Source organism: Lepus europaeus, chromosome 7 (genome assembly GCF_033115175.1).
Source record: "Lepus europaeus isolate LE1 chromosome 7, mLepTim1.pri, whole genome shotgun sequence".
Classification (NCBI taxonomy): domain Eukaryota; kingdom Metazoa; phylum Chordata; class Mammalia; order Lagomorpha; family Leporidae; genus Lepus; species Lepus europaeus.
In genome coordinates this window covers 19,060,847-19,086,201 of record NC_084833.1, presented here as the reverse complement: position 1 = coordinate 19,086,201, position 25,355 = coordinate 19,060,847, and the positions used below count along the sequence as shown (strand labels likewise).

General features: G+C 43.1%; 1 protein-coding gene across 7 annotated transcripts in view; it reads right to left on the bottom strand.

Annotated features, from left to right (window-relative positions):
- The window catches only part of PHF21A (PHD finger protein 21A), a 225,658-nt gene that overhangs the window by 155,785 nt on the left and 44,518 nt on the right, over positions 1-25,355 (bottom strand). For all 7 annotated transcript variants that reach the window (XM_062196254.1, XM_062196248.1, XM_062196253.1 and 4 more), the window contains 2 exons: positions 14,693-14,725; positions 12,578-12,643 (listed from right to left, as the gene is read on the bottom strand). In XM_062196254.1, the coding sequence (XP_062052238.1) occupies positions 12,578-12,643; positions 14,693-14,725 (99 nt within the window). The remainder of the gene's footprint in view (positions 1-12,577; positions 12,644-14,692; positions 14,726-25,355) is intronic.

The following is a 25,355-nucleotide window of genomic DNA, read 5'->3' as shown; positions in this document are numbered from 1 at the left end:
ATTCAATTGTTTGATTTTTCTTGTGTGGCTATTTTTATACTGTATTGTCTTGTAAATGGGCCTGCTGGTAGAAAGTGACCTACATTTGCAAGAAACAAAAAAAGATAGGAAAGAACATCCCAGGTTGAAGAAACAATAGAGCATAATCAAGAAACTTCATTTGACCAGTGTAGATGACAGGGTAAGTGTGGGTTCAGTGAACGGGCAGACAGGGGTGAGATAATGACGGGTTCTTCTAAGGCCAGCAATGTATCAATGCCACAAGAGAGACTGTTTCTTGATGTATCCAGAAGACCAGACTTCCAACCCAGGGAATCATTTGCTGCTTTAGACAACTTCACTTCATAAAAGTATTCCTTTTTGGAAATTCATGTAAAACTGCTCTAAATTATAACAGAGTTAATAATGTTGCTGAATGTCCTTAAAACACTGAAGTAGGAAATCTGAGAATATTTTTTTCCTATAAAGAGACTTAAACTACTTAAATGAGAATCTTGTAATGTGGGGTCCCCATGGTATGGACATCCTTGGGCAGCTCCTGAAAGCATCATGATTGAATACAGTCAAAAATGCTGCTACTAGGGGCCAGCGCTGTGGCGTAGCAGGTAAAGCCGACACCTGCAGTGCCAGCATCCCATATGGGCACTGGTTTGAGGCCCAGCTGCTCCACTTCCGATCCAGCTCTCTGCTATGGCCTGGGAAAGCAGAAGATGACCCAAGTGCTTGGGCTCCTGCACCCGCATGGGAGACCCCGAAGAAGCTCCTGGCTCTCAGTACAGCTCCAGCCACTGTAGTCAGCTGGGGAGTGAAGCAGCGGGTGGAAGATTGCTCGCTCTCTCTGCCTTTCCTTCTCTCTGTGTGTAACTCTTTCAAACAAATAAATAAATCTTTTTTTAAAAAAAATGCTGCTACTGTTCTAAAGTTAAGGGGTACAAACGTGAGCAAGACACAGTCCTTCCTAGAGATTACAAATAATTACAATACACCATGATGAGTGTCACAATGAGTGCCAAGCAGACATAAGTACCACAGGTGCACAAAACAGGGTGTCTAACTCAATCTGAAAGGTGGAAAGTTGGGAGGGGGGAAGCCATTGTAACCCATAAGCTATACTTTGGAAATTTATATTCATTAAATAAAAGTTTAATAATAAAAAAAAAAAGGTGGAAAGTTAAGGAAAGTGTTCCAGTAGCACTTGCTTAAACCAAGTTATTGTCAAAGGATAAGTAGGAATGTACCAGGCACAGGAGGAAGAAAACTCCAGGTGCAGAGAACACATGCAAAGGCATGGGGTCTTGACAGAGCCCCGAGAAAGAAGGGAACTCAAGGGTTCTGGCAGGAAAGAATGCAGGTGAGGACAATGAGTTGCTAACAGTGTCAATGCTAATGAGCTTGAATGTCTCCTAGGCAGTGACCAGTCACTCTAACATTCTCCTCTGAAACCTCCCTGAGTCTAATACCACACCTTTCACTCTAATGAACGCTAAGTAAGAATATGTGAACAGATGAGTCAGACTCTTGGAATAATAAAGAAGTTTAAAAAAAAAAAAAAACCTACAGATTCTAGAGAAAAGGGAATAAACTGGGGGAACACATTATTTAAAAGTACAACTTGAGGCTGGTGTTACAGCATAGCAAGTAAAGCCACTACCTGTGACACTGGCATCCCATATGGGCAACAGTTCGTGTCCCAGCCGCTCCATTGCTGATCCAGCTCCCTGCTGATGTACTTGGGACAAACAGCAGAAGATGGCCCAAGTGCTTGAGCCCCTGAACCCACATGGGAGACCTGGATGGAGCTCCTGGCTCCTGGCTTTGGCCTGGCACAGCCCCAGCCATTGTGGCCATTTGGGGATTGAACCAGCAGATGGAAGATTGCTCTCTGTCTCTGTCTCTTTCTACAACTCTGACTTTTAAATAAACAAATAAATCTTAAAAAAAAAAAAAAAAGTACAAATTAAGTCACTGACACAGTGGAGAAGTAGAGTTGGAATTATACTGGCTCCTGAAAAGCATCTGTTATACACACAAACTATCAGCAAAAAATCAGATTAACGTTCTCTAAATAGTCCTTAATGTTTTGAAATACAGATATAATTTTTTCTATGCAAAGAACAAGACCAATGCCATGAGTCTTGAAAAGAAGTTCACAAACTTGGGTCTTGACCTGATTTTACAGCTTCAAGCAACTAATTCCATCTAAGCAAGTGATGAGAGAAGACAGAAAAGAAAATTCAGTGGTTCCAACAGCCCCATGTCAGGAAATCTAATGCCAGATAATAAAGCTGAATTTTAAAAGGCATTGCATTTGCCAGCACCCCCACCCCCAAATAATTAAGGTGAAATATATGTTATTCAGCAGACGGACGGGTGCATTTGCTCCAAGTCAACCTGCCTGATTTCCTCCCCCACAGTCAGGGGAAATGCCCCACAGAAAAGCAGCATGGCACAACACTACCTAAAGGATGAGAGCTGCATCATCAAGCTTCTCATTCTTTCTATGTTGTTTTATAAGATTTTATTTAATGAATACAAATTTCACAGGTACAGCTTTAGGAATATAGTGTTTCTTCCCCCCATACTCGCCCTCCCACCCACACTCCCATCCTACCTCCTACTCCCTCTCTCATCCCATTCTTCATTAAGACTCATTTTTAATTAATTTTAAATACAGAAGACCAACTCTATACTAAAGATTTCCACAATTTGTACCCAAACAGACACACAAAGTATAAAGTACTGTTTGAAAACAAGTTTTACCATTAATTCTCATAGTAAAACTCATTAAGGATAGAGGTCTACATGGGGAGTAAGTGCACAGTAATTCCTGTTACTGATTTAACAGTTGACACTCTGATTTATGACATTAGTGATCACTCAAAGCTCTTGTCATGAGCTGCCAAGACAATGGAAGCCTCCTGAGTCCACAAACTGTCAGTACTTAGACAGGGCCATAGGCAAAGTGAAAGTTCTCTCTTCCCTTTAGAGAAAAGCACATTCTTCTTTGATGGCCCTTTCTTTCCACTGGGGTCTCACTCACAGAGATCCTTCATGTAGATCACTTTTTGCCACAGCATCTTGGCTTTCCATGCCTGAAATGCTCTCATGGGCTATTAAGCCATTCTGAATGCCTTAAGGGCTGATTCTGAGGTCAGAGTGCAGTTTAGGGCATTTGAAAGCTTCTCATTCTTAAAGAGATAATCAAGGCCAGCGCCGTGGCTCAATAGGCTAATCCTCCGCCGGTGGCATACCAGGTTCTAGTCCCGGTCAGGGCGCCAGATTCTGTCCCGGTTGCCCCTCTTCCAGGCCAGCTCTCTGCTGTGGCCTGGGAGTGCAGTGGAGGATGGCCCAAGTGCTTGGGCCCTGCACCCCATGGGAGACCAGGAGAAGAACCTGGCTCCTGGCTTCGGATCAGCACGGTACACCAGCTGCAGCGTGCCAGCCACGGCGGCCATTGGAGGGTGAACCAACAGCAAAGGAAGACCTTTCTCTCTGTCTCTCTCACTGTCCACTCTGCCTGTCAAAAAAAAAAAAAAAGATAATCAAATAGTTGACCAGTTAGGTACAGCTACTGGTGACACTCATATCCATGGTAAAAAAAGACAAAGAGATAATGCAGCAGTGAGAAGCACAGTCACATCACACACACACAACTTCTCAATCTTCAGAACCTCCATATTCATATTCATGGTTAGTATTGCTGAGCCCCTTCTTCATATCACCTTGGCTGAATATAAGATAACAGGACTTCACCAGAAAAAAATTTGAAATATTTCTTGTATTTTGATGCAAAGGAGAAGCTGTGCACTTCGTACACAAGTGGCAGTAAACTCAACAAACAACTGACCCATGGTTTCACATAACTATTACAAAGAAGAGACTGTACTAAATCTTAGGGAACTCCTAAGCTTTGAATAAAGGTGAAGTGTGTTTCCATCATAATCAGAATATCTAAAAAACTAATTCTGAATCCAAAAATAATGTGCCTATCACTAGTTTGGTTGTGAATGTGGGTGGGTAACATTCTGTGGTTACTGGTTTCAGAGGCTGGAGATACACATGTATCAGGTTAGTAGGTACTATTATGACTACATGTTCTAATTTACTTATTCAACTCCAAGGCAATGAGGCCTAAAGGCAATGTAATTAATTTTGCCTAATGTCCTATTTCAAAAAATAGTTGATATATAAAGGTCCAAAGAGTAAATAAATAAAACTGGATAGAGTAGTGATCTAAGACTCTTGTCTTGAATCTGATAGTGATTACAATGTTGCACTCATGACTGAGTACTATGTAAAATGTTCCAAGTTCCTTAGAAAAGATTGCAATGCATGTTAAAATGAAGGTGTTACATATGAGATGAAATTAACCATTATGACTAAAGCCAACATTAAGTAGAACTCACTGCCAAAAAAAATTCAACACACTCAACAGATCCATGTCCATTAACTCCCAGAGGCATTATCTATTCAGTAAGGAAGCACGCATATTAAATTATTTAAGAACTAAAATCTATCAACAAATGTGTTACAGAAACAGAATCACAGTCCAGGTGCCCTTGTCCCTTTCAGTCCACTGTTGAAGTCATCTACTTAGTTTAGACGACATTGTCCTATGTATCAGAAACACAACTCGTTGTGGCAAGGACAGAAACTTCAGATTTAGTGTACTAAAATACATGCAAACTTGAAACAGAACTGTCTCATAAATGGCAACTATTTATTAAACCCAGGAAACCATTTCATCTACCATTAGGTTAAAGCAATCTGTCAGGAATAAACACTATTTTTCAAACATAGAATCTGAGAGGCAAACATGTAGGAAAGATCAAAGACTAAGAAGGTGCCCAGGGGCTGGCGTTGTGGCGTAGCAGGTAAAGCTGCTGCCTACGGTGCTGGCATCCCATATGGGTGTCGGTTCGAGTCCCGGCTGCACCGCTTCCAATCCAACTCTCTGCTATGGCTGGGAAAGCAGTAGACGATGGCCCAAGTCCTTGGGGCCCTGCACCCAAGTGGGAGACAAGGAAGAAGCTCCTCGCTCCTGGTTTCGGATGGGCGCAGCTCCAGCCGTTGTGGCAACCTGGGGAGTGAACCAGCAGATGGAAGACCTCTCTCTCTCTCTCTCTGCCTCTCCTCTCTCTGTGTAACTCTTTCAAATAAATAAATCTTTAAAAGTGGGGGGCAGCTCTCTAAAAAAGAGTAAGAAAAATAGGAGAAGGGGTGAAAGAAAAAAAGGAATTCTATAAACTGCTAGAAATACTAGTACCATGGACAAATGACAAGTTCTATGAAAAATATACCTCCAGATAAAAGTGTCAAAAATATATTAATCCACCTTCCAAATTAGCAAAGTACTCCCCCACCCCCGACCCAGAGTAACTCCAGAAGAAAATTAGGTCTCTCATAAATGCTATTAATCTGATACAGTATTTTCTGAAGGTGAATTGTAAATATGTAGTAAAAGATTCGTTTTTATTTAAATACAGTAAACATTTTTTAAATACCCTTTGATCAGATATGGTAGATCTAGTAGTATTTTCAATTCTTCATAGCATCTGTTTTAGAATCACACATCCACATTCTTTGTCAGGTAACTCTGCAAGTCCTGGCCATGTGACTTGTTTCAGCTAATGAGATGTTAACAGACCTGATGCCGGCAGAATTAAAATATTTTGGTAAGTCAGTCTGCTTCTTGTGCTCTGATGATAAACCATGAAATAAATGAGCATGTCCCAGGTAGCTGCTGTTTCTTCACACTAGGCCTCAGAATGAACACATTCAGAACACATCTAACCAACTCTGTCCTAGAGGAAAGCTCAGACAACCCACAAACAAGCAGAGGTGCCCCCACCAAATCCAGCCTAGATAGGGAAAACTCTAGGGACTTAAGGATCCAGTGTGAAAATAAACACGACTTTGTAAGCCACTCAGTAAAACACTGGTTTATAATAATGCAGAACAGTTACGGCAATAGCTGACCAATACACCTAGTAATTTCACACCTAGGATTTATCCTAAGGCAATCAGAAAGAAGCACAGATTCACCTAGAAGGGCATTCATCATTGCAGTACTAATAATAACAAAAAACTGGAAACACTCTATCATCAAACAACTGAATTTTTTTAAAAAATTATGATAAAGGGGCTGGCACTGTGGCACAGTAGGTTAATCTTCCACCTGCGGCACTGGCATCCCATATGGATACTGATTCTAGTCCCAGATGCTCCTCTTCCCATCCAGCTCTCTGCTATGGCCTGGGAAAGCAGTGGAAGATGGCCCAAGTGTTTGGGCTCCTACACCCACATGGGAGACCTGGATGAAACTTCTGGCTCCTGGATTTGGATCAGCACAGCTCCAGCCATTGCGGCCATTTGGGGAGTGGGCCAGCGAATGGAAGACCTCTCTGCCTCTCCCTCTCACTATCTGTAACTTCACCATTCAAATAAATAAAATCTTTTTAAAAATTATGATATAGCCAGACAATAAAATATATTTGAAGCTTTTAAAAATCAGATTCTCAAGGGATACTCAAAAATATAGGGAGATGTTCACAATATGTTAAGTTTGAAAAAGCAAGATATAACGATCTTTTCAAAAAAGAATTATGAGGTCAGCATTGTGTTGCAAGTTAAGCCACTTCTTGCAGTGCTTGGCATCTCATATAGGAGCACCAGTTCGAATCCCAGCTGCTCCACTTCTAACCCAGCTTTCTGATAATGTGCCTGGGAAGGCTACAGAAAATGGCATTAAATACTTGGGAGACCCAGATGGAGTTTCTGGCTCCCGGCTTCCACCCAGCCCAGCCCTGGGTGTTGTGGCCATTTGGGGAGTGAATCAGTAGATTGAAGATCTCCTCTATGTTGCTCTGCCTTTCAAAGAAAGAATAAATCTTCTTTTTTTTTTATTATCTACAAGCAGAGAAAAAGATCAGGTGGACAAAATTATCCATTTCAGAAATATAACTACTTCTGTGCTAAATACTATTATATGTTAAATTATCATAGTCAATACAAGGATCTTCAAAAAGTTCATGGAAAAACAGATAATTTGAAAAAAAAAAAAAAACAACTATGCATAGATTTCAATTTTTTTCACCACAATAAACATATGTAGCTTATAATCAGTTTCCACAAACTTTCTGAAATACCCTTGTATTTACTAAGAATAAAGAAGTAAAGAAAACAAACATGCTCCCTGCCTTCTTGACTAACAATCTACACTTGCTCTTTGCCCAAAGGCCGAGGAGTGATTACCGAACAATCTAATGAGGAAGGTAAATATTTTCTAAACAGTAATCATACAGACAAATGTATAAGCTGTGATGCACTCTACTACAGTAGAACCTGCTCGTTACCCGCAGCATTAGCTCCTGCTGCTTCTCAGGGACAGCCCTGAATGTTGCCTGGCCGTGGCCACCAGGCTTCCATGCCCCTAGCTGGGATCATGTGACTGAAGCTCAGGCTGATGGCAGTAGTACATGCAGCTGCTGGTAAACGCCTTCAAAAATAAAGGGCCTGCTCTCTGAAGCTTTCCCCCTTCTTACCCGACGGAGCAGCTATTCTGGACTGTGATATGGAAACTTCACGCTGAGACTCACAGAGCAACCAAACAGGAGAGCCTGGGTTGCCTGACAATGTGGAGCCACTCTCACCAGTCCCAGTCCACCTACAGAGCTTTTAGTGGAGAAAGAAATAAAATTTTACCTCAGTTAAACTCATTTTTATTTCAAGTTCTCGGTTATTTGCAGATGAATATAGCTAAATGGTGTAGCTATGAAGGAAAAATGAAGGGTTCAGTGAGAGATTACAGAGGAAATAGTCCATTTCAGCCAGGGGAAGGGGCTTCAGGGACAGCTCCTCTGAGGAGTACCAGGTTAAGCTGTGACGTGAAGGCTGACCAGGGCACACCATGAAAAGGAGGCACACTGTTCAGATGGGTGAAGTCAAAGATGCACTATGACAACGTTCAGCCGGAATCGCCACAGGGACAATCAACCTTGAGATGCTAAGAGGGCCTCGACAAGGAACTAGAATTAAAGCAGAATTAAACTAGAACTAAATCAGCTGAGTGTTTTGGCTCCAATATCACACTATCATTTCTGACAAGAAAAAGACCACAGATACCTGTCAAAAATAAGACAGGGGAGGGGGTACAGAATGAGAATGAACCCGGCTGAAGTAACACTTGCTTCCGCTCCTCAGCAGTGCTAGTGTTTAAACTGCTGGAGTCTCTGCCTAGACCTGGCTCAGGTACCAGGAAGAGAATGCTATGAGACTTTTAAATGCTAACTATCCCAGAATAGATAAAACTTGATGCTAAATATGTTTTAAACAACATTTAATTGCTTATTCCTGATTCTAAAAGGGAAATGTATTTATTGTGAAGAATTTAGGAAATATACATAAGAGTAAAGAAAAAATAAACCACCTGTAAGCTCACCACCTTCCAATATTTTATACTGACACTGTCTCTATACATAATTACACAAAAAAATGAGATTGTAATCCACACGAAGCTGTACATACCTTCTCTTTCTTTTTAATAGATTCAAGTCTTTATTATTTTTTTAAACACTGTGCCCATTTAAAAAAAAAGATTTATTTTATTTATTTGAAAGACAGAGTTACAGAGAAAGCTAGAAAGAGACAGAGAGGTCTTCTATCTGCTGGTTCACTCCCCAGTGGCTGCAACGGCCGGAGCTGAGCTGATCCGAAGCCAGGAGCTTCTTTCATATCTCCCACGTAGGTGCATGGGTGCAGGGGCCCAAGGACTTGGGTCATCTTCTATTGCTTTCCCAGGCCACAGCAGAGAGCTGGATCGGAAGTGGAACAGCTGAGATTTGAATCAGAGCCCATATGGGATGCTGGCACCACAGGCGGTGGCTTTACCGGCTGTACCACAGCACTGGCCCCAGTGCCTTTTCAGTTACTTTGGCACAAGCACATACCCACATTGATAAAATATTTTTAAAACCATGATGTTAATGGCTACATAACATATAATTTACTCAGCCAATCAAATCTGGAAATTTCCTGAGTTAAAACTGTCACCCACAACTGAAACGCTGTAGGTCATGAAGCTGACTTCAAAATCTGCCAGGCAGTTTTCTACTCAAACCTTGAGAACTTTTTTTTTTTTTTTAAATAAACTAATCTTTTAACTCCATTTTTCCATTTTATTTTTTAAGAGGCAAAGAGAGTGGCTGGCACTGTGGCATAACACAATAGGTTAAGCTACCGCCTGCAATGCCGGCATCCCATATGAGCACTGATTCCAGTCTGGGCTGCTCCATTTTCTTTTTTTTTTTTTGTATTTGATAGGTAGAGTTATAGACTGGGAGAGAAAGAAAGGTCTTCCTTCCATTAGTTCACTCCCCAAATGGCGCCACGGCCAGAGCTACATCGATCCGAAGCCAGGAGCCAGGTGCTTCCTCCTGGTCTCCCATGTGGGTGCAGGGGCCCAAGCACTTGGGCCATCCTCCACTGCACTTCTGGGCCACAGCAGGGAGCTGGACTGGAAGAGGAGCAACCGGGACTAGAACCCGGCACCCACAGGGGATGCCGGTGCCATGGACGGAGGATTAACCAAGTGGGCCACAGTGCCGGCCCCATAGGCTGCTCCATTTTCAATCCAGCTACCTGCTAATACGCCTGAGAAAGCAGTGAAAGATGGCCCAAGTGGTTGGGCCCCTGCACCCACATGGGAGACCCTGAGGAAGCTCCTGGCTCCTGGCTTCAGCCTGGCCCAGCCCTGGATGTTGCAGCCATGTGGGGAGTGAACCAGTGGATGGAAGATCTCTCTCGGTCTCTTTCTCTCTCGGTCTCTACCTCACTAGCTGTAACTCTTTCAAATAAATAAAATAAATCTTAAAAAAAAAAAGGAGGAGGAGGAGGAAAGAGAGAGGAAGAGAATACACACTCCCATCTATTGGCTCGCCCTCCCAATGCCAGCCAGGGAAGCTGGTGAACTCAATCTGGGCTTCTCACATGGGAGGCGGAACCCACTGCCGGCCCCATTCCACATCAGCAGAGAGCTGGAGGCAGGAGCCGAGTCAGACATCAAATCCAGACACTCCGATATGGGATTCGGGTGTGTCAAACATTAAGCCAAAAGCTCACCTTATGAGTTACAATTGAAAAGCACTAAAACCTTCTGACTAAGGATTCAAGGAATCCACTGAGTTTTAGCCATGAAGGATGCTCACTAAAGACCACATTTTCCCAACTGTAGCACATCATTTGCACAGTCAGCCTTAAGGAAGAAATTGAATAAATATCAAAGACTGAGGTAGCAACAATAAATAACTGTAAGAATTAGAGACTATGTTCAATGTTTTTATGTTTTAAATAAAGCACAATAAGAGATTGTATGTAACTACTACTTACATAATTAAGTTTTCACATGGTTATAGAAAAAATGATAGAAAATGCACAGAGAAAAACAATGGACACAAATGACAAGGTTAACAGCTATTAATTCTGAAATATGGCATTATTCTTCATACTTTTCTGTATTTTAAAATTTCCTTACAACAAAAAAAATCATGTTAAATTATTAATCATGTAAATAAGGTAATTCAGATTTTGGTTATTAAACTGGAAGGAAAACTGGTATGTTTTGACAGAGACTAAGTGGATTTTTTGAGAAGGAAAAACAAAAAGCTCCGCTTACAGCATTAGTTAGTTATTCTAAAACAAAACTAGTTTGAATTATAGCGTAAGCAGGAGCAGCAGCGACATTTCAGGTCAGACGTGAGTCTGAGGAAGGTTGGGCTTTCCAACTTCACAGTGTCAGGTGCCACCCTACCTGAGCTGACTGTCCTCCATCCCTTCAAGGAGGTTGTTGTAAGTCAAGCAAAAACCATGAAAATACAGGACTGCACTTCCGTTTCTGAGCAGTGCTCCTTACTGCACAGGCCCCAGGTTTTCCAGATGTTAGACACTGTTTCAAATTCCAGTTTCTAAAACCCAAACTGAGTTTTGATGACAATTAAGAGTTTGCCACCTTACAAGATGTTTTATCCCTAGCACCAAAAATATAAATATATATCCACATCTGAATAAAAAGTTATAGAATAAACTGAATCTTTATGTTGATATCATATTAAGTTACCCCATTTCCCCCAAAAGCAGCCTTAGGTTGTCTTAATTTGGGGCAGCACCCCCCACGGACTCCGTACTCCCTACTCAGTTCCCACCTTCTCTCCCTGCTGAGACATGCCAAGTTGTCAGCAAAAGTGAGTCACTCATTGGCATCCCGTCACTCGAACCCTGGACTACAGGGAGGCCGAGCGGTAACAAGCCTCTGAGGCTGGGCTACAACATTCACACGAATGTACCTCCCTTTGCCTTTAGAGAACTGAATCACACCCGGAGCCAAAAGCATACTAACAAACTCTGTTTATAGTTTTCCTTACAAACTGTTCCCCGCCGTCCTACCTCCTCCCAATTTTAGTTTGGCAATTCCCTAATCTAAAGCGCTTCCTGTCTTCAGAGAAGACAAGATGGGGAAGCAAGCACAAGAGGAGGAGAGAGCAGTCAAGGCAGCTGAGTGTCTTCTGAAACACCAGCGACTCAGACCTGTTCCACACCGTTCTCAGAGCGTGTCCTCCCCCTCCATTAAAGGCAAACACAACAAACACCATCGGAAATCTCCAGGAACTGCTCTTGTGGCTGCTATTTCACTAAATAAAAGTTTAAAATACAACATAAAAATCTGTTTTTGAGAATTATTTAGTCCACATTTTTTCAACAGGATGTCATCAGCATCAACTCTCAAGTGCAAATCACTTTTTCCTTTTGCTTCACTCATTTACCTACTCCCAAACAGAGACTCTCTCTCCCTAAGCAGAGGGAGGTGGTAGGGAAGGAAGCGGAAAACAAATGCTCTGTCAGATGACCAGACATTTACCTGCAGCTCCATCAGCTGTCACACTCCACCTGGTGGCAGGAGCTGCCTGAACCAGTGAAGGGGAGGACACCATGCAAACATTTGGAAGAATCCTTTCCAGGTGCCCTTGGGCAAAAATAAGATGCTCTTCTCTTGCCCTACACAGCATATGTCTAACAACGTCCCACCAAAGTTTTTCCACTAATAGCAGGTCAATATCTAATAAAGATTAACATAAGGGTATGTCAGTTCTTGGAACGGGAGACCTACATTTGGAGCAATCTGCTTGTAGCTATTCTCTCCACAATAAGTTAAATGTCAGCCCAAGCCTTTAGACAGGTAACAAGGCACGTACGGCAGCTACAAGATTCTCCATCACACATTCCCACTAACGTTTCTTACCTCTTTCCCCTATGGGTAAACCATGGAGTTTAATTAACACAGTTAACGGCAGCCTGCCACATTGCTTTTAGATATTTGCCAGTAACATAAACCCATGGGATACTCTAGAGACGGATTTCAACCAAAAATAAAAATAGATAAACAGAGCTCAAACAAAATTAAAACGAGTCTGGCTGCCCACACTTATTTTCACACATGAGGAAAAATAGCAGTTCTCTTAGAAGCCTCAAGCAGACATATCTTTAGAACACAATGTTAAAAATATGCCCCCCACCCTTCCCCTACCTGTTTCTCACTCAAAGCTGTGATTTTGGCTTGGAGTTCATGAAGCTGTTTCTTTAAGTCAGCATTCTGATTGGAAAGAAAAAATATCTGTGAGAGAGATATTTCATTTGTTAACAGAATAGTAGCAATAAGGCGATGCCTACTGTATCACAAATGATGAAATAACCTTAAGCATTTAGCCAATCAAATGTGTCCTGTCTTAAATTAAACTGCAGTCATAATAACAGCGCCTAACGCACAGATCCTAATTGCAGGCTCCTAGCACCGGAACAGGGACAGCTTCTTTGCAACTGTTTTAAGTTACAAGTTTTTATATTTTAGCACCTGTATTGTAAGAGAAGCTTTCTATAAAAGTACTGTTATTTTTTATAGAAAGTTTCAGTTCATAGAAAATCTCAATCTCCACTGATCAGACAAGAGCAGGAAAACAGAGGTTACAGCAGGCATGGCTGCAAGCTTAGCAGCATTACAGAGCTTTTTCTCTGCTTGTCCACTCCCTTATTTAGCAAGGTAAAGTACATTTGTTATTTCAGCCTACATCTGAAAAGCTGTCAGTATGGCAATTGCCTCAACATTACATCATTCAAATTCACACACTGACGACCAGGGCATTTGCTCAGTTCTAAAATTCTAGGAATCAAAAAAAGGATACTATTTTAGATGAGATACACTGAGCATGCTTGCCATTTACTTGAGTGGGAAAAAAAATTAAAGTTTCAAATGCTGCAGGACAGCCCGCCAGCAGGCTGACCACCACTCCAACGACAGACTGACTTTTACTTGACTGATTCAGGGACAACTACTTCCATCTACCCTGCGTGGTCTTCAGAGGGCTCTGTGGGCGGGGGGGACCGATGACACATCCCCCCGCCCTGCATGTGATGTTTATCTATTTGGACTTTTTTCTAAGAGTGTTTGATACAAGGCTTCTCTAATGCAATCCCCCACGAAGCTGACCAACAACTTATTGCCCCCTCATATGCTCTGGGTTACGACTGTTTTGTTACATGATCACGAACAATATCAGAATCACTAGTTTATAATATCACAGCTGCTAGTAATGTAGATTACAACATTAAATATGAAAGGATCTATTAATCTAATGTATTACCTCTTGGTTCCCTAAATCCAATTTAAAGTTATAAATATACCAAGAAAAAATAAAAATTAGGAAATTTCTAATTAACTATGGGCTACCAATGCCAATTCTCAGAATCAACAGATTATGTAAAACTGAATAGTTAACTGAATCCAATAGTTAACGAATCCTAAAATTGTGAAGTGGAATATAACTTTCCACTTCCAAAGGTCAATGCCTCAGCACCATTCCTCTATCCAAGAATGTGCTGCGCTTTACACTGAGGCACGCACGGTCTGTGTCGGTTTAACAACCCGTATGTATACAGACGTACCTGATATGCTGCATACTTAGGACTCACTATCTAACGGCAGTAAAAGAGACACCGTGCTTGAATAATAAACATAATCATTGAAGATGAGATAACTTTTCAGGAAGCTTTATCTTCAGGAATAAAAAACAAAATGCTTAACTTAAAAATTCCTGAGAATTTAAAGAGAAGTTAATGTTTTCTAGACTATTACATATGTTACCTTTCAAATCCTCTTTAAGAGTTCTTTCAAAAATAAAATCTTCTAAAATGCTTATTTAAACATCTAAAATTCTTATCCCAAACATAGTGAAATTTGGCATTCACTTGTTCTGTACCATAAACTATAAGTAAATAAGAATAGTTTGGGCCCACTTACAATAATTCTGAGCCACCGAAAGTCTCAGAAACTATGATTTTGAGCAAGTGGGTTTCTGGAAATGGAATTTGAGCTACAAGAAGAGTATTAACTCTCAATTTTCCCCCCAAATTCTCAAAGCAATTAACATAAAAGCAGAACAGAAGTAACAAAGATGAAATGATAGCTATACTGCAAAAAAAATGACCGGGCTTCCCTAAACCATAAAAAGACAAAGACCAACACACTCAAAGGACTTGCTGCTAGGGATGAAACAGATCTCTAAACTCTGCATTTCATTAGTTCATGATCATTTTATTTTAAGCTACTTTTAATTTAAAAATTAAATGAATAACAATGGTATTTTACCTGTGGATCCTGCTTCATCTGAGCAACCAGTTTCTGGTAATAAAGAAAGAAAAACAGCCATCAGTCCTACACATTAACTCCCTGTGGCTAATCAGGCTTAGCTCAAAAATCTAGAGTTTTGAGTCAATTTAGAAAATTGAGCAACACCACATTCAGAATAGGCCCAAGACTTGTGTGATTCACGAAAAAGACTAACAAAGCACTCCTCTTTGTAGAAACACAATCACCCGAACACCAGATATCGGAATTGAAAAAGTGCATGGTTTTGAAAACTGGAGCCAGGACGGGGAAAGAGGCTTCTGAAGGCAATTTCAGTAAGCTGGATCTCCAGATGCCACGCGGCCCTCCAAAACGTCCTCACCCTCTGGGGCCCAGGTGAGGCGCGGAAAAAAAGCTGCTCCCACAGAAAACCGGCTTCTTGGTACAGAGCAGAGTACAGATGTGACAGGTCTGTCTGTCTGCTTCTAACAACAGAGTCAGATGTGACTTTGCCAATATCTTCCCTGCGTTCAGCAGCGAGCGGAGCTGTTCAGTGTTCAAGAGCAAGTGGAGAAACAACAACGCAAGACTCCACCTACCTGGCTCCTCTGGGAAAGGCAGCGCTACTTCAGTACTGAATGGGGAAGGGCTCTACTAGGGAACATAGAGGCCCAAACAAATGTTTTTAAAAGGATAATGAATGGGATTCGACCTAACTGATCTTCCAAAAACATCAGTGCCCAAAGGAAATCATGACCATGGATGGAAGCTTTTGAAAGGAAAGACTATCAGAAGGCTGATTCCTGAAAGTGATGGGAAGCAAGCTGTTCCTCAAATTTTTCATATAAGGAAAAGTCTGTCACTCTCTCTAGGTGACAGGGTCTTTTAAACTGTTTAGTCATAAAACAAAATCTTCCCAAAATATATACCTTCTTAAACAGAAAAAAACCTCAAGATTTTATTGCCACTTGGAAGCATGAGTTCATCAATTAATATAGCATACTACAAACAATACAATAAGGTTCTTACAATAAAAGGCTATGTTTTAAACAGTTTTTCTGTCTGCATTCCAGTTTTTCAATCTACTCCTTAATACCGAGCAGTCAGCCAGCAAATCCTGCTACTGTTATGCTGCCTTCTTCTAACATTTCTGAACCCCACTTCAAATTTCCTGCTTTTGATCTGCTGTATGATATGCTCACGAGACTAATTTTAAGATAAGCGACTAGGTTGAGAAATATATAATCTTGAGTAAAATGTATGTATTATAAATGACATCTAATAATATTTATTCTAATTAGTCAAAAGTCTTTTTCCTTTTCCTTGTTTAATAAAAAGATTTATTTATTTATTTGAAAGGTAGAGTTACAAAGAGAGAGGGAGACAGAGAGGATCTTCCATCTGCTGGTTCATTCCCTAGAAACCTCAATGGCCAGAGTTGGGCCAGGCCAAAGCCAGAAGCCAGAAGCTTCATCCAGGTCTCCCACAGGGGTAAAGGAGCCCAAGAACTTGGGCCATGTCCCATTGCTTTCCTCAGGCCATTAGCAGGGAGCTGGATCTAAAGTAGAGCAGCAAGGATATGAACCAGTGCCCATATGGGATGCCAGTACTGCAGGCAGTGATTTTACCCACTATGCCACAATGCCGGCCCCCAAAAGTCTTTCTTCCTGGTACTAAGACACAACCTATCCACCTGAAGTTGCCAACCAATGACTTCCAAATATACTGGGTATAATATCACTATAGTTCACTTCATATTTGATTCTAGCAGCTGTATTATACCTTCATATTAACCTACAAAATGATAATAATACATATTCTAAGAGTTCAATGGAATTGAAGCATAAGGTTTCATACATGAACATTTTTACTAATGCTAGCCACACTCTTCAATGCAATGAAAAAAGCTCAATTTTTCTTTTTTACTTGGCTAAGAGACTTGTCTGCTAATATATACTAAAGTCACTTTTTGAAGCTGAAAAGTCTTCTTCCACAACATTGGAATTTAAAATATGACTGGTAACCACCTCACCCTGAGTCTCCACCTTTGGAAGAGATAAATAAGCAAACTTTTCTATCTGCCAGCAGTTAAACTCTATCTTAGTCAATCAGGACTGGACAAGCTGGGCAACTTCCTAGACTATCCAAACCCCTGGTGACTTCATGGTGACACTGAGTTATCAAAGTGAGGTTCCTGTCTACTGCAAGAATGCAGCAACTTTCCATGAGGATATACTTTACGCCAAGGGTAAGCAAACAGCAGCCCAATAAGCGAGATCCAGCTCACCACTTGTTTTTGTAAATAAATCTGTATGGAACACAGTCACAGCCATTCATTTATATATTGTCTGTACATCAGCAAAACCGAGTGGTTGTGAGAGACGACATCTCACCTGCAAAGTCTAAGATATTTCAGTATTTGGCCCTTTACAGAAAAAGCTGGCTAACCTCTGCTTTACATCTTTCTGTATCCACATGGAGTGAATCCTCCAAAGGTTCAAATACAACTCCACCATATTCACAGAAGAGCAAAGAAAGGCAGAAAAAAAGCTCATTCTCCCCAAAAAGATGAGATGTTCACCACAGGCCATTATTATTATTAATGAATATCAACTATGTATCTATTGTTACTTTATTAACCACCTCCCCATTCATAAATATAAAAAACAAAAACAAACTTCCACCACAGCCTCACCAGGTAGTTTCATAACATGTAGTTGATCCAGCAAGCTCAATTTCAACCCTAATTTCATTTCCTACTGTAAATGCACTAAAGGTTGCCTTTTGCCCTAATTCTAGTTAAATGTATGTTCTGGCTTTGGCCTCAGCCTAATAACCAAAGCACCTATGTGGCTATCACTTCTGGCATCCTTGAACTTGTCATGATGAATGATGGCATAGGTTACCTCATATCCAATAGCAATTTTATGAACAATGCATGTCATTTGGATTTAGTATTTTCTTTTCAAAAGTAAGAAAGTATTTCAGATGTAAATGGAGATATCTTTATGCTATGTATGTTAAAATGTTAATTGACAAATAAAGGTTTATTATAAAAACAAAACGTCTAGTGATTAAGGATGAATATAAAAGTTATTAATTTTATGACTGAAAAATAGCTAATATACAGGAAAATAGATTGGCAGTTAATCTGAATATTAAGATAATGTTAAAAAACAATTTTAGGAAGAATATTCCTTTCTGTCTCAGTCAACAAATATAATTTAAAAATTTTAATTAGCTGTTAAAACACAATAAATTTTTTCATAATTGTAATGTTTATAAAACTAACATACTTGAATTCAAAATATGAAACAAAATAATACTTAAGAACTTCATTTAACTTAGTAATTAAGTTCAATTTAGGTCATGAGTTTTTCAAGAAAGGCTTTTTGGGACTTGTTCATTTCTTGTGAGGAGGAAATAAAAGTAGAATGCTAACTTTCTTTTACTTTGAAAGAGAGAGGGCCCGGCGCTGTGGCATAGCAGGTGGATCCGCCGGCCTGCAGTGCCACCATCCCATATGGGTGCCAGTTCGTGTTGCAGCTGCTCCACTTCCAATCCAGCTTTCTGCTATGGCCTGGGAAAGCAGAAGAAGATGGCCCAAGCCCTTGGGTCCCTGCACCCATGCAGGAGACCTGAAGAAGCTCCTGGCTTCAGATCAGTGCAGCTCTGGCTATTGCAGCTGATTGGGAAGTGAACCAGCGGATGGAAGACTTCTCTGCCTCTCCTTCTCTCTCTGTGTTAACTCTTTCAAATAAATAAATAAATATAAACAAAAAGAGATAGAGAGAGAAAGAGACAAAGACAGAGAAAGATCATCCATCTGCTGCTTCATTTGCCAAACTACTACATGGCCAGGGATGGGTCAGGTCAAAAGCAAGAACCCAGGGCGGCGCCATGGCATACTAGGTTAATCCTCCACCTGCGGCACTGGCATCCCTTATGGGCGCCTGTTCTAGTCCCGGTTGCTCCTTTTCCAGTCCAGCTCTCTGCTGTGGCCTGGGATAGCAGTAGAAGATGGCCCAAGTGCTTGGGCCCTTGCACCCACATGGGAGACCAGGAAGAAGCATCTGGTTCCTGGCTTCGGATCAGCGCAGATCTGGCCATTGCAGCCATTTGGAGAGTGAACCAACAGAAGGAAGACCTTTTTCTCTGTCTCTGTCTGTCTGTCTGTCTCTCTCTCTCACTGTCTGTAACTCTGTCAAATAAATAAATAAATAAATCTTAAAAAAAAAAACCACAAGCCCAGAACTCAATTTACATCCTTTTACGTGAATGACCCTGCCTCGCAGGGTGTGCATGAACAGGAAGCTGCAATCAGAAGTGGAGCTGAGACTAGAACCCAGGCGCTCCAATATGGTATGTGGGTATCCCAAGTTCTGTCTTAACCACTACCCCAATTGACTACCATCTCAGTATTTTTTGATAAGAAATATTCTTTCAATATTTAACATTACTATGCCAATACTTCTTGAGAAGAGGAAAAACTCCTTAAGTCACAAATAATATCATAAAATTTTCTTTAACTGAAATTTCAGAGTGATTACTGCACTCCCAAAATCCATTCTATGATAATAACAACTTTGAAAAACTCATGAGTTTAACTTCTATTACTTGCCATTCAGCCAAACTGGTGTTCAACACACCTCTACAATAAAATATTTTCATCCAGGAAAAAGACAAGATCTCTTTTTGAAAATTATATTTAAACTTCTCATGTCAGTATATTAGATACTTTTTTAAACTTTATTTATTTTATTTATTTGAGGGGCAAGCAGATCACAGAGAAAGTAAGCCAGAGAGAATTCTCATTCACTGGTTCACTCCCCAAATCCTGCAATGGCCAGGTCTGGGCCATGTTGAAGCTGGGAGCCAGGAACTCAATCAAGGCCTCCGACATGGGTAATAGAGACCCAAGTACTTGATCCATCACCTGTTCCCTCTCAGTGTCCACATTAGTAAGAAGTTGGAATTAGAATTGGAACCAAGACACAAACCTGGGGACTCTAGATATGGGATGAGGCGTCTTAAGCATTAGGCCTAAATAGCCTGATAGGATTCATTCTTTCTTTCTTCCTTCCTTCCTTCCTTCCTTCCTTCCTTCCTTCCTTCCTTCCTTCCTTCCTTCCTTTCTCTCTCTCTCTCTCTCTTTCTTTCTCTCTCTCCCTCTCTTCCTCTCTCTCTTTTAAGATTTCTTTGAAAGTCAGAGTTATAGACAGAGAGGTATTCCATCCTCTGATTCACTTCCCAGATGGCCACAATGGCTGGGACTGGGCCAGGCCAAAGTCAGGAGCTTCTTCTAGGTCTCCGTATGGGTAGCAGGCGCACAAGCACTTGGGCCACCTTCCGCTGTTTTGCCCAAGCAGGGAGCTGGATTGAAAGTGGAGCAGCTGGGGGATGGTGCTGTGGCACAGTGGGTTAAAGCCATGGCCTGCATCACCGGCATCCCATATGGGCACCTGTTCAAGTCCCGGCTCCTTCACTTCCAATCCAGCTCTCTGCTATGGCCTGGGAAAGCAGTAGAAGATGGCCCAAGTCCTTGGGCTCCTCCACCTGCATGGGAGAAGCTCCTGGCTCCTGGCTCCTGGCTCTGGATCAGCTCAGCTCTGGCCATTGCAGTCATTTGGGGAGTGAACCAGCGAATGGAAATCCTCTCTCTTTGTCTCTACCTCTCTCTGTAACTCTTTCAAATAAATAAAATAAATCTTAAAAAGAAAGGAAGGAAGGAAGGAAGGAAGGAAAAAAGGAAGAAAAAACAGTAGAGCAGCTGGGACAGGAACCAGCATCCATATGGGATGCCAGCACTATAAGGGGAAGGTTTACTGCTATGCCACAATGCCAGCTCCATAGATTCTTTATGTGAACAAATTGGGGGGGGGGGCAGCACTGTGACGCAGCGGGTTAAAGCCCTGGCCTGAAGCATTGGCATCCCATATGGGCGCAGGTTCTAGTCCAAGTTGCTCCTCTTCCCATCGAGCTCTCTGCTATGGCCTGGGAAAGCAGTAGAAGGTAGCCCAAGATTTATTTTATTTATTTGAAAGACAGAGTTACAGAAAGAGGTAGAGACAAAGAGAGAGAGGTCTTCCATCCACTGGTTCACTCCCTAGATGGCCGCAATGGCCAGAGCTGAGCTGATCCAGAGCCAGGAGCTTCTTATAGGTCTCCCAGATGGGTGCAGGGGCCCAAGCATCTGGGCCATCCTCTGCTGCTTTCCCAGGCACATTAGCAAGGAGCTGTATGGGAAATAGGACTTGAACCAGCACCCATATGGGATGCTAGGGCTGTAGGCCAGAGCTTTAACCCAGCGTGCCACAGTGCCAGTCCTGCTTTAATTTTTTAATTTAAACTTCAGTCACACAAGTGCATAGTAGCCACATCTCTCCAGTGGTTCTCGCGTTGGAGAGCACAGGTTTAGAGGTTGGCAATGAGTTCTGGGGACGGATGATCTAGATTCTAATATGGCTTTGTCATTCACCAGCAATAGCTAACACCTGTGGACAGCTCCCTCCTTCCCAGGCTCTGTCCGTAGATGCTGAATACCTTAAGCAAACAGAGGGCTGCCCATGCCTGGTCCCACTGCCTCCCCCACCCATGCTGGCTGATTGAACGCACCACCTTGCTGGATGAGTGCCCAGTGGCATGGCCAAACATCAGGCAAGCTGTGGCTGTGAAGGTATGTTTATATTTCATTTATTTCTTTTAAAAATTATCGATTGATTCAAAAAGCAGAGCGACACAATGAGAGCTTCTATCCCTTGGTTCACTCCCCCAGCTGGCTGCAACAGCCAGGGCTGGGTCAGGACGAAGCCAGTAGCTCCATCCAGGTCTCCCACGTGGGTGGCAGAGGCTCAAGGACTTGAATCATCTTCTTCTGCTTGGCCAGGCACTCTAGCAGGGAGCTGGATTGGAAGCAGAACAGCCTGGACTCAAATCCGGCACTCGCATATGGGAAGCTGGCTTCTTCAGTGGCAGCTTAATCCATGGCACCACGATGCCAGCTCCATGGATTCTTTTTGTGAACAAAATTTATTTTTGGGGGGGGGGGGGCAGCGCTGTGATGCAGCGGGTTAAAGCCCTGGCCTGAAGCATCGGCATCCCATATGGGCGCCGGTTCTAGTCCCAGCAGCTCCTCTTCCCATCGAGCTCTCTGCTATGGCCTGGGAAAGCAGTAGAAGGTGGCCCAAGATTTATTTTATTTATTTGAAAGACAGAGTTACAGAGAGAGGTAGAGACAGAGAGAGAGAGGTCTTCCATCCACTGGTTCACTCCCCCATCAGCTGCAACAGCCAGAGCTGCACTAATCTGAAGCCAAGAGCCAGGAGCTTCTTCAGGTCTCCCATACGGGTACAGGGCCAACGGACTCGGGGCATCTTCTTCTGCTTTCCCAGGCCATAGCAGAGAGCTGGATTGGAAGAGGAGCAGCTGGGAGTAGAACCGGCGCCCATATGGGATGCCGGCGCTTCAGGCCAGGGCGTTAACCTGCTGCACCTCAGCGCCAGCCCCATGGACAAATTCATTCTTTTCAATTGGAATCAGAAGACAGGCCGAATAAAATCTGATATGTATAAATTATTAGACACTAAAATAAGCCCACCTGTCCACCAAACTCTGCTGCTGAACATAAGTTAACAAGATCCAAAGCAACAGCAGGGATTTCTGAAAATACAGAAAATTTAATGTAAAAATTATATAACCTAGAGGTTAAGATGGCTACCTCCTTTACCAGAGTGCCTGGGTTCACTGCTGGCCTCAGCTCCTGACTCTGGCCTCCTGTTAATGCAGACAGGGAGCCAGCAGTGATGACTCAAGTGACTGGATTCTTGCCACCCACACAGGTGAGACCTGGATTGTGTAAGGCTTCCTACTTTCAGCCATGTTCCACCAATGGCTGTTGTGGATTTTTAGGGGGTGAATCAGTAGATGAGAGCTCATGGTCTCTGATCTCTGCTTCCCAAATTGAAAAAAAAGTTAATGGGAAAAGCCGGCACCCCGGGTTCTAGTCCCAGTTGCTCCTCTTCCAGTCCAGCTCTCTGCTATGGCTCGGGAGTGCAGTGGAGGATGGCCCAAATATTTGGGCCCTGTAACCGTGTGGGAGACCAGGAGAAGCACCTGGCTCCTGGCTTCGGATCAGCGTAGTGTGCCAGCCGCAGCGGCCATTGTGGGGTGAACCAACGGAAGGAAGACCCTCTGTCTCTCTCACTGTTTAACTCTGCCTGTAAAAAAAAAAAAAAAAAAAAAAAAAAGACACTGCCTAGGACACCCATGCTCCATATCAGAGCACCTGGGTTTGAGACCCAGCTCCACTTTTTTTTTTGGACAGGCAGAGTGGACAAATGAGAGAGAGAGACAGAGAGAAAGGTCTTCCTTTTTCTGTTGGTTTACCCCCACAATGGCCACTGCAGTTGGCACACTGCGGCCGGTACACCACACTGATCCAAAGCCAGGAGCCAGGTGCTTCTCCTGGTCTCCCATGGGGCGCAGGGCCCAAGCACTTGGACCATCCTCCACTGCTTTCCCGGGCCACAGCAGAGAGCTGGACTGGAAGAGGAGCAACCGGGACAGAATCTGGCGCCCCGACCGGGACTAGAACCCGGGGTGCCGGCGCCGCAGGCAGAGGATTAGCCTATTGAGCTGCTGTGCCGGCCCCCAGCTCCACTTCTGATCCCAGCTTCCTGCTAACAGGCACCCCTGTGAGCCAGCAGTTGATGGCACAAGTACAGGGATCTCTGCCACCTACATGGAAGACCCAGACTGAGCTCAGCTTTGGCCTGGAGCAGCCCTGGCTGTTCCAACCATTTAGGTAATAAACTGTTAGATGGGAGATGCCTTTCTCTTTCTCTCTCTTTCTGCCTATCAAATAAATAAGAAAATAGTTTTTAAAATATGTGTCTTTGAGGCTTTCCTGTAAGTTTTTATCTACACTGATTTTGGACAATGTGTAAATCTAGTAGTTATCAGAAGTCCAAGATATTTGCCCATTAACTTTAGAAATGAATTTTACATTAGACTATTCAGATAAAACAAGGCAAACCAGACCCAAGAACAACCACCTTTAGTTATAATTTACTTTTCATTTTATTTGAAAAGGAGAGAGAACTCAAACCAGGCTCCCATGTGGGCGGCAGGGACCCAGTTACCTGACCCATCACCCGCTGCCTTCCAGGGTGTGCATCAGCAGGAAGCTGGACCAGAGCAGAACAGGGACTTCAACTCGGGCACTCTGAGATCAGGACATCCCAAGCTGCAACTTACCCACTGTACCAAAAGCCCTAACACCTTCCAAAAAAAATTGTGTTTATTTATTTGAGAGGTAGTACTATAGACAGAGAGGGAGAGAGACAGAAAGGTCTTCCATCCACTGGTTCACTTCTCAATTCTGCAATGGCAGAGCTGAGCCAATCTGAAGCCAGGAGCTTCTTCTGGGTCTCCCACACAGGTACAGGGGCCCAAGGACTTGGGCCATCTTCTACTGCTATTCCAGGTGTACTAGCAAAGAGCTGGATCGGAAGAGGAGCAGCTGGGACACAAACCAGTGCCCACATGGGATGCCAGCACAGCAGATGGAGGCTTAACCTACTGAGTCACAGTGCTAGCCCCTAATAAACACCTTTTTTTTTTCCCCCACAGGCAGAGTGGACAGTGAGAGAGAGAGACAGAGAGAAAGGTCTTCCTTTTGCCGTTGGTTCACCCCGCAATGGCCGCCGCGGTAGGTGCGCTGCGGCCGGCGCACCGCACTGATCGATGGCAGGAGCCAGGTGCTTCTCCTGGTCTCCCATGGGGTGCAGGGCCCAAGGACTTGGGCCATCCTCCACTGCACTCCCTGGCCACAGCAGAGAGCTGGCCTGGAAGAGGGGCAACCAGGACAGGATTGGTGCCCTGACCGGAACTAGAACCCGGTGTGCCGGCGCCGCAAGGCAGAGGATTAGCCTAGTGAGCCGCGGCACCAGCCGAATAAACACCTTTAAAAGTAGTTCCCAGAGCAGGTGTTTAGCCTAGCATTAATTTTTTTTTAAGATTTTATTTACTTATTTGAGAGGTAGAGTTATAGACAGTGAGTGGAAGAGACAGAGGGAAATGTCTTCCATCCGCTGATTGACTCTCCAGATGGCCACAATGGCCAGAGCCGAGATGATCCAAAGCCAGGAGCCAGAAGCTTCCTCCAGGTCTCCCACGTGGGTGCAGGGGCCCAAGGACTTGGGCCATCTTCTACTGCTTTCCCAAGCCATAGCAGAGAGCTGGACTAGAAGAGGGGCAGCCAGGACTAGAACTGGCACCCACATGGGATGCCGGTGCGGCAGGTGGAGGATTAACCTACTGTCACAGCGCCGGCCCCAAGCCTAACACTTAACACACCCACATCCCATACTGAAGTACTTAGTTCTGGCTCCTGAGTCCTACCCACCTGCAGTGGTAATAGCTCAAGTAACCAGGCTCCTTCCATCCATGTGGGAGATCTAGATTGTATTCCTGGTTCCTGGCACCAGCTCACCCCAGCCCTGGCACTAACTCTCCTCTGCATCAGTATATCTCAAAAAAAGGTGTAAAACCTAAAAAGCAACAGTTCCCTTCTCTCCACTCCCACACTGACAACTGATTCAAAACTAGTCAACTTATCATTATTTATCACTTTTGAGTACTAAGTACTTTGTATGTGTGAATAGCAGGCCCTGTACCTAATGTC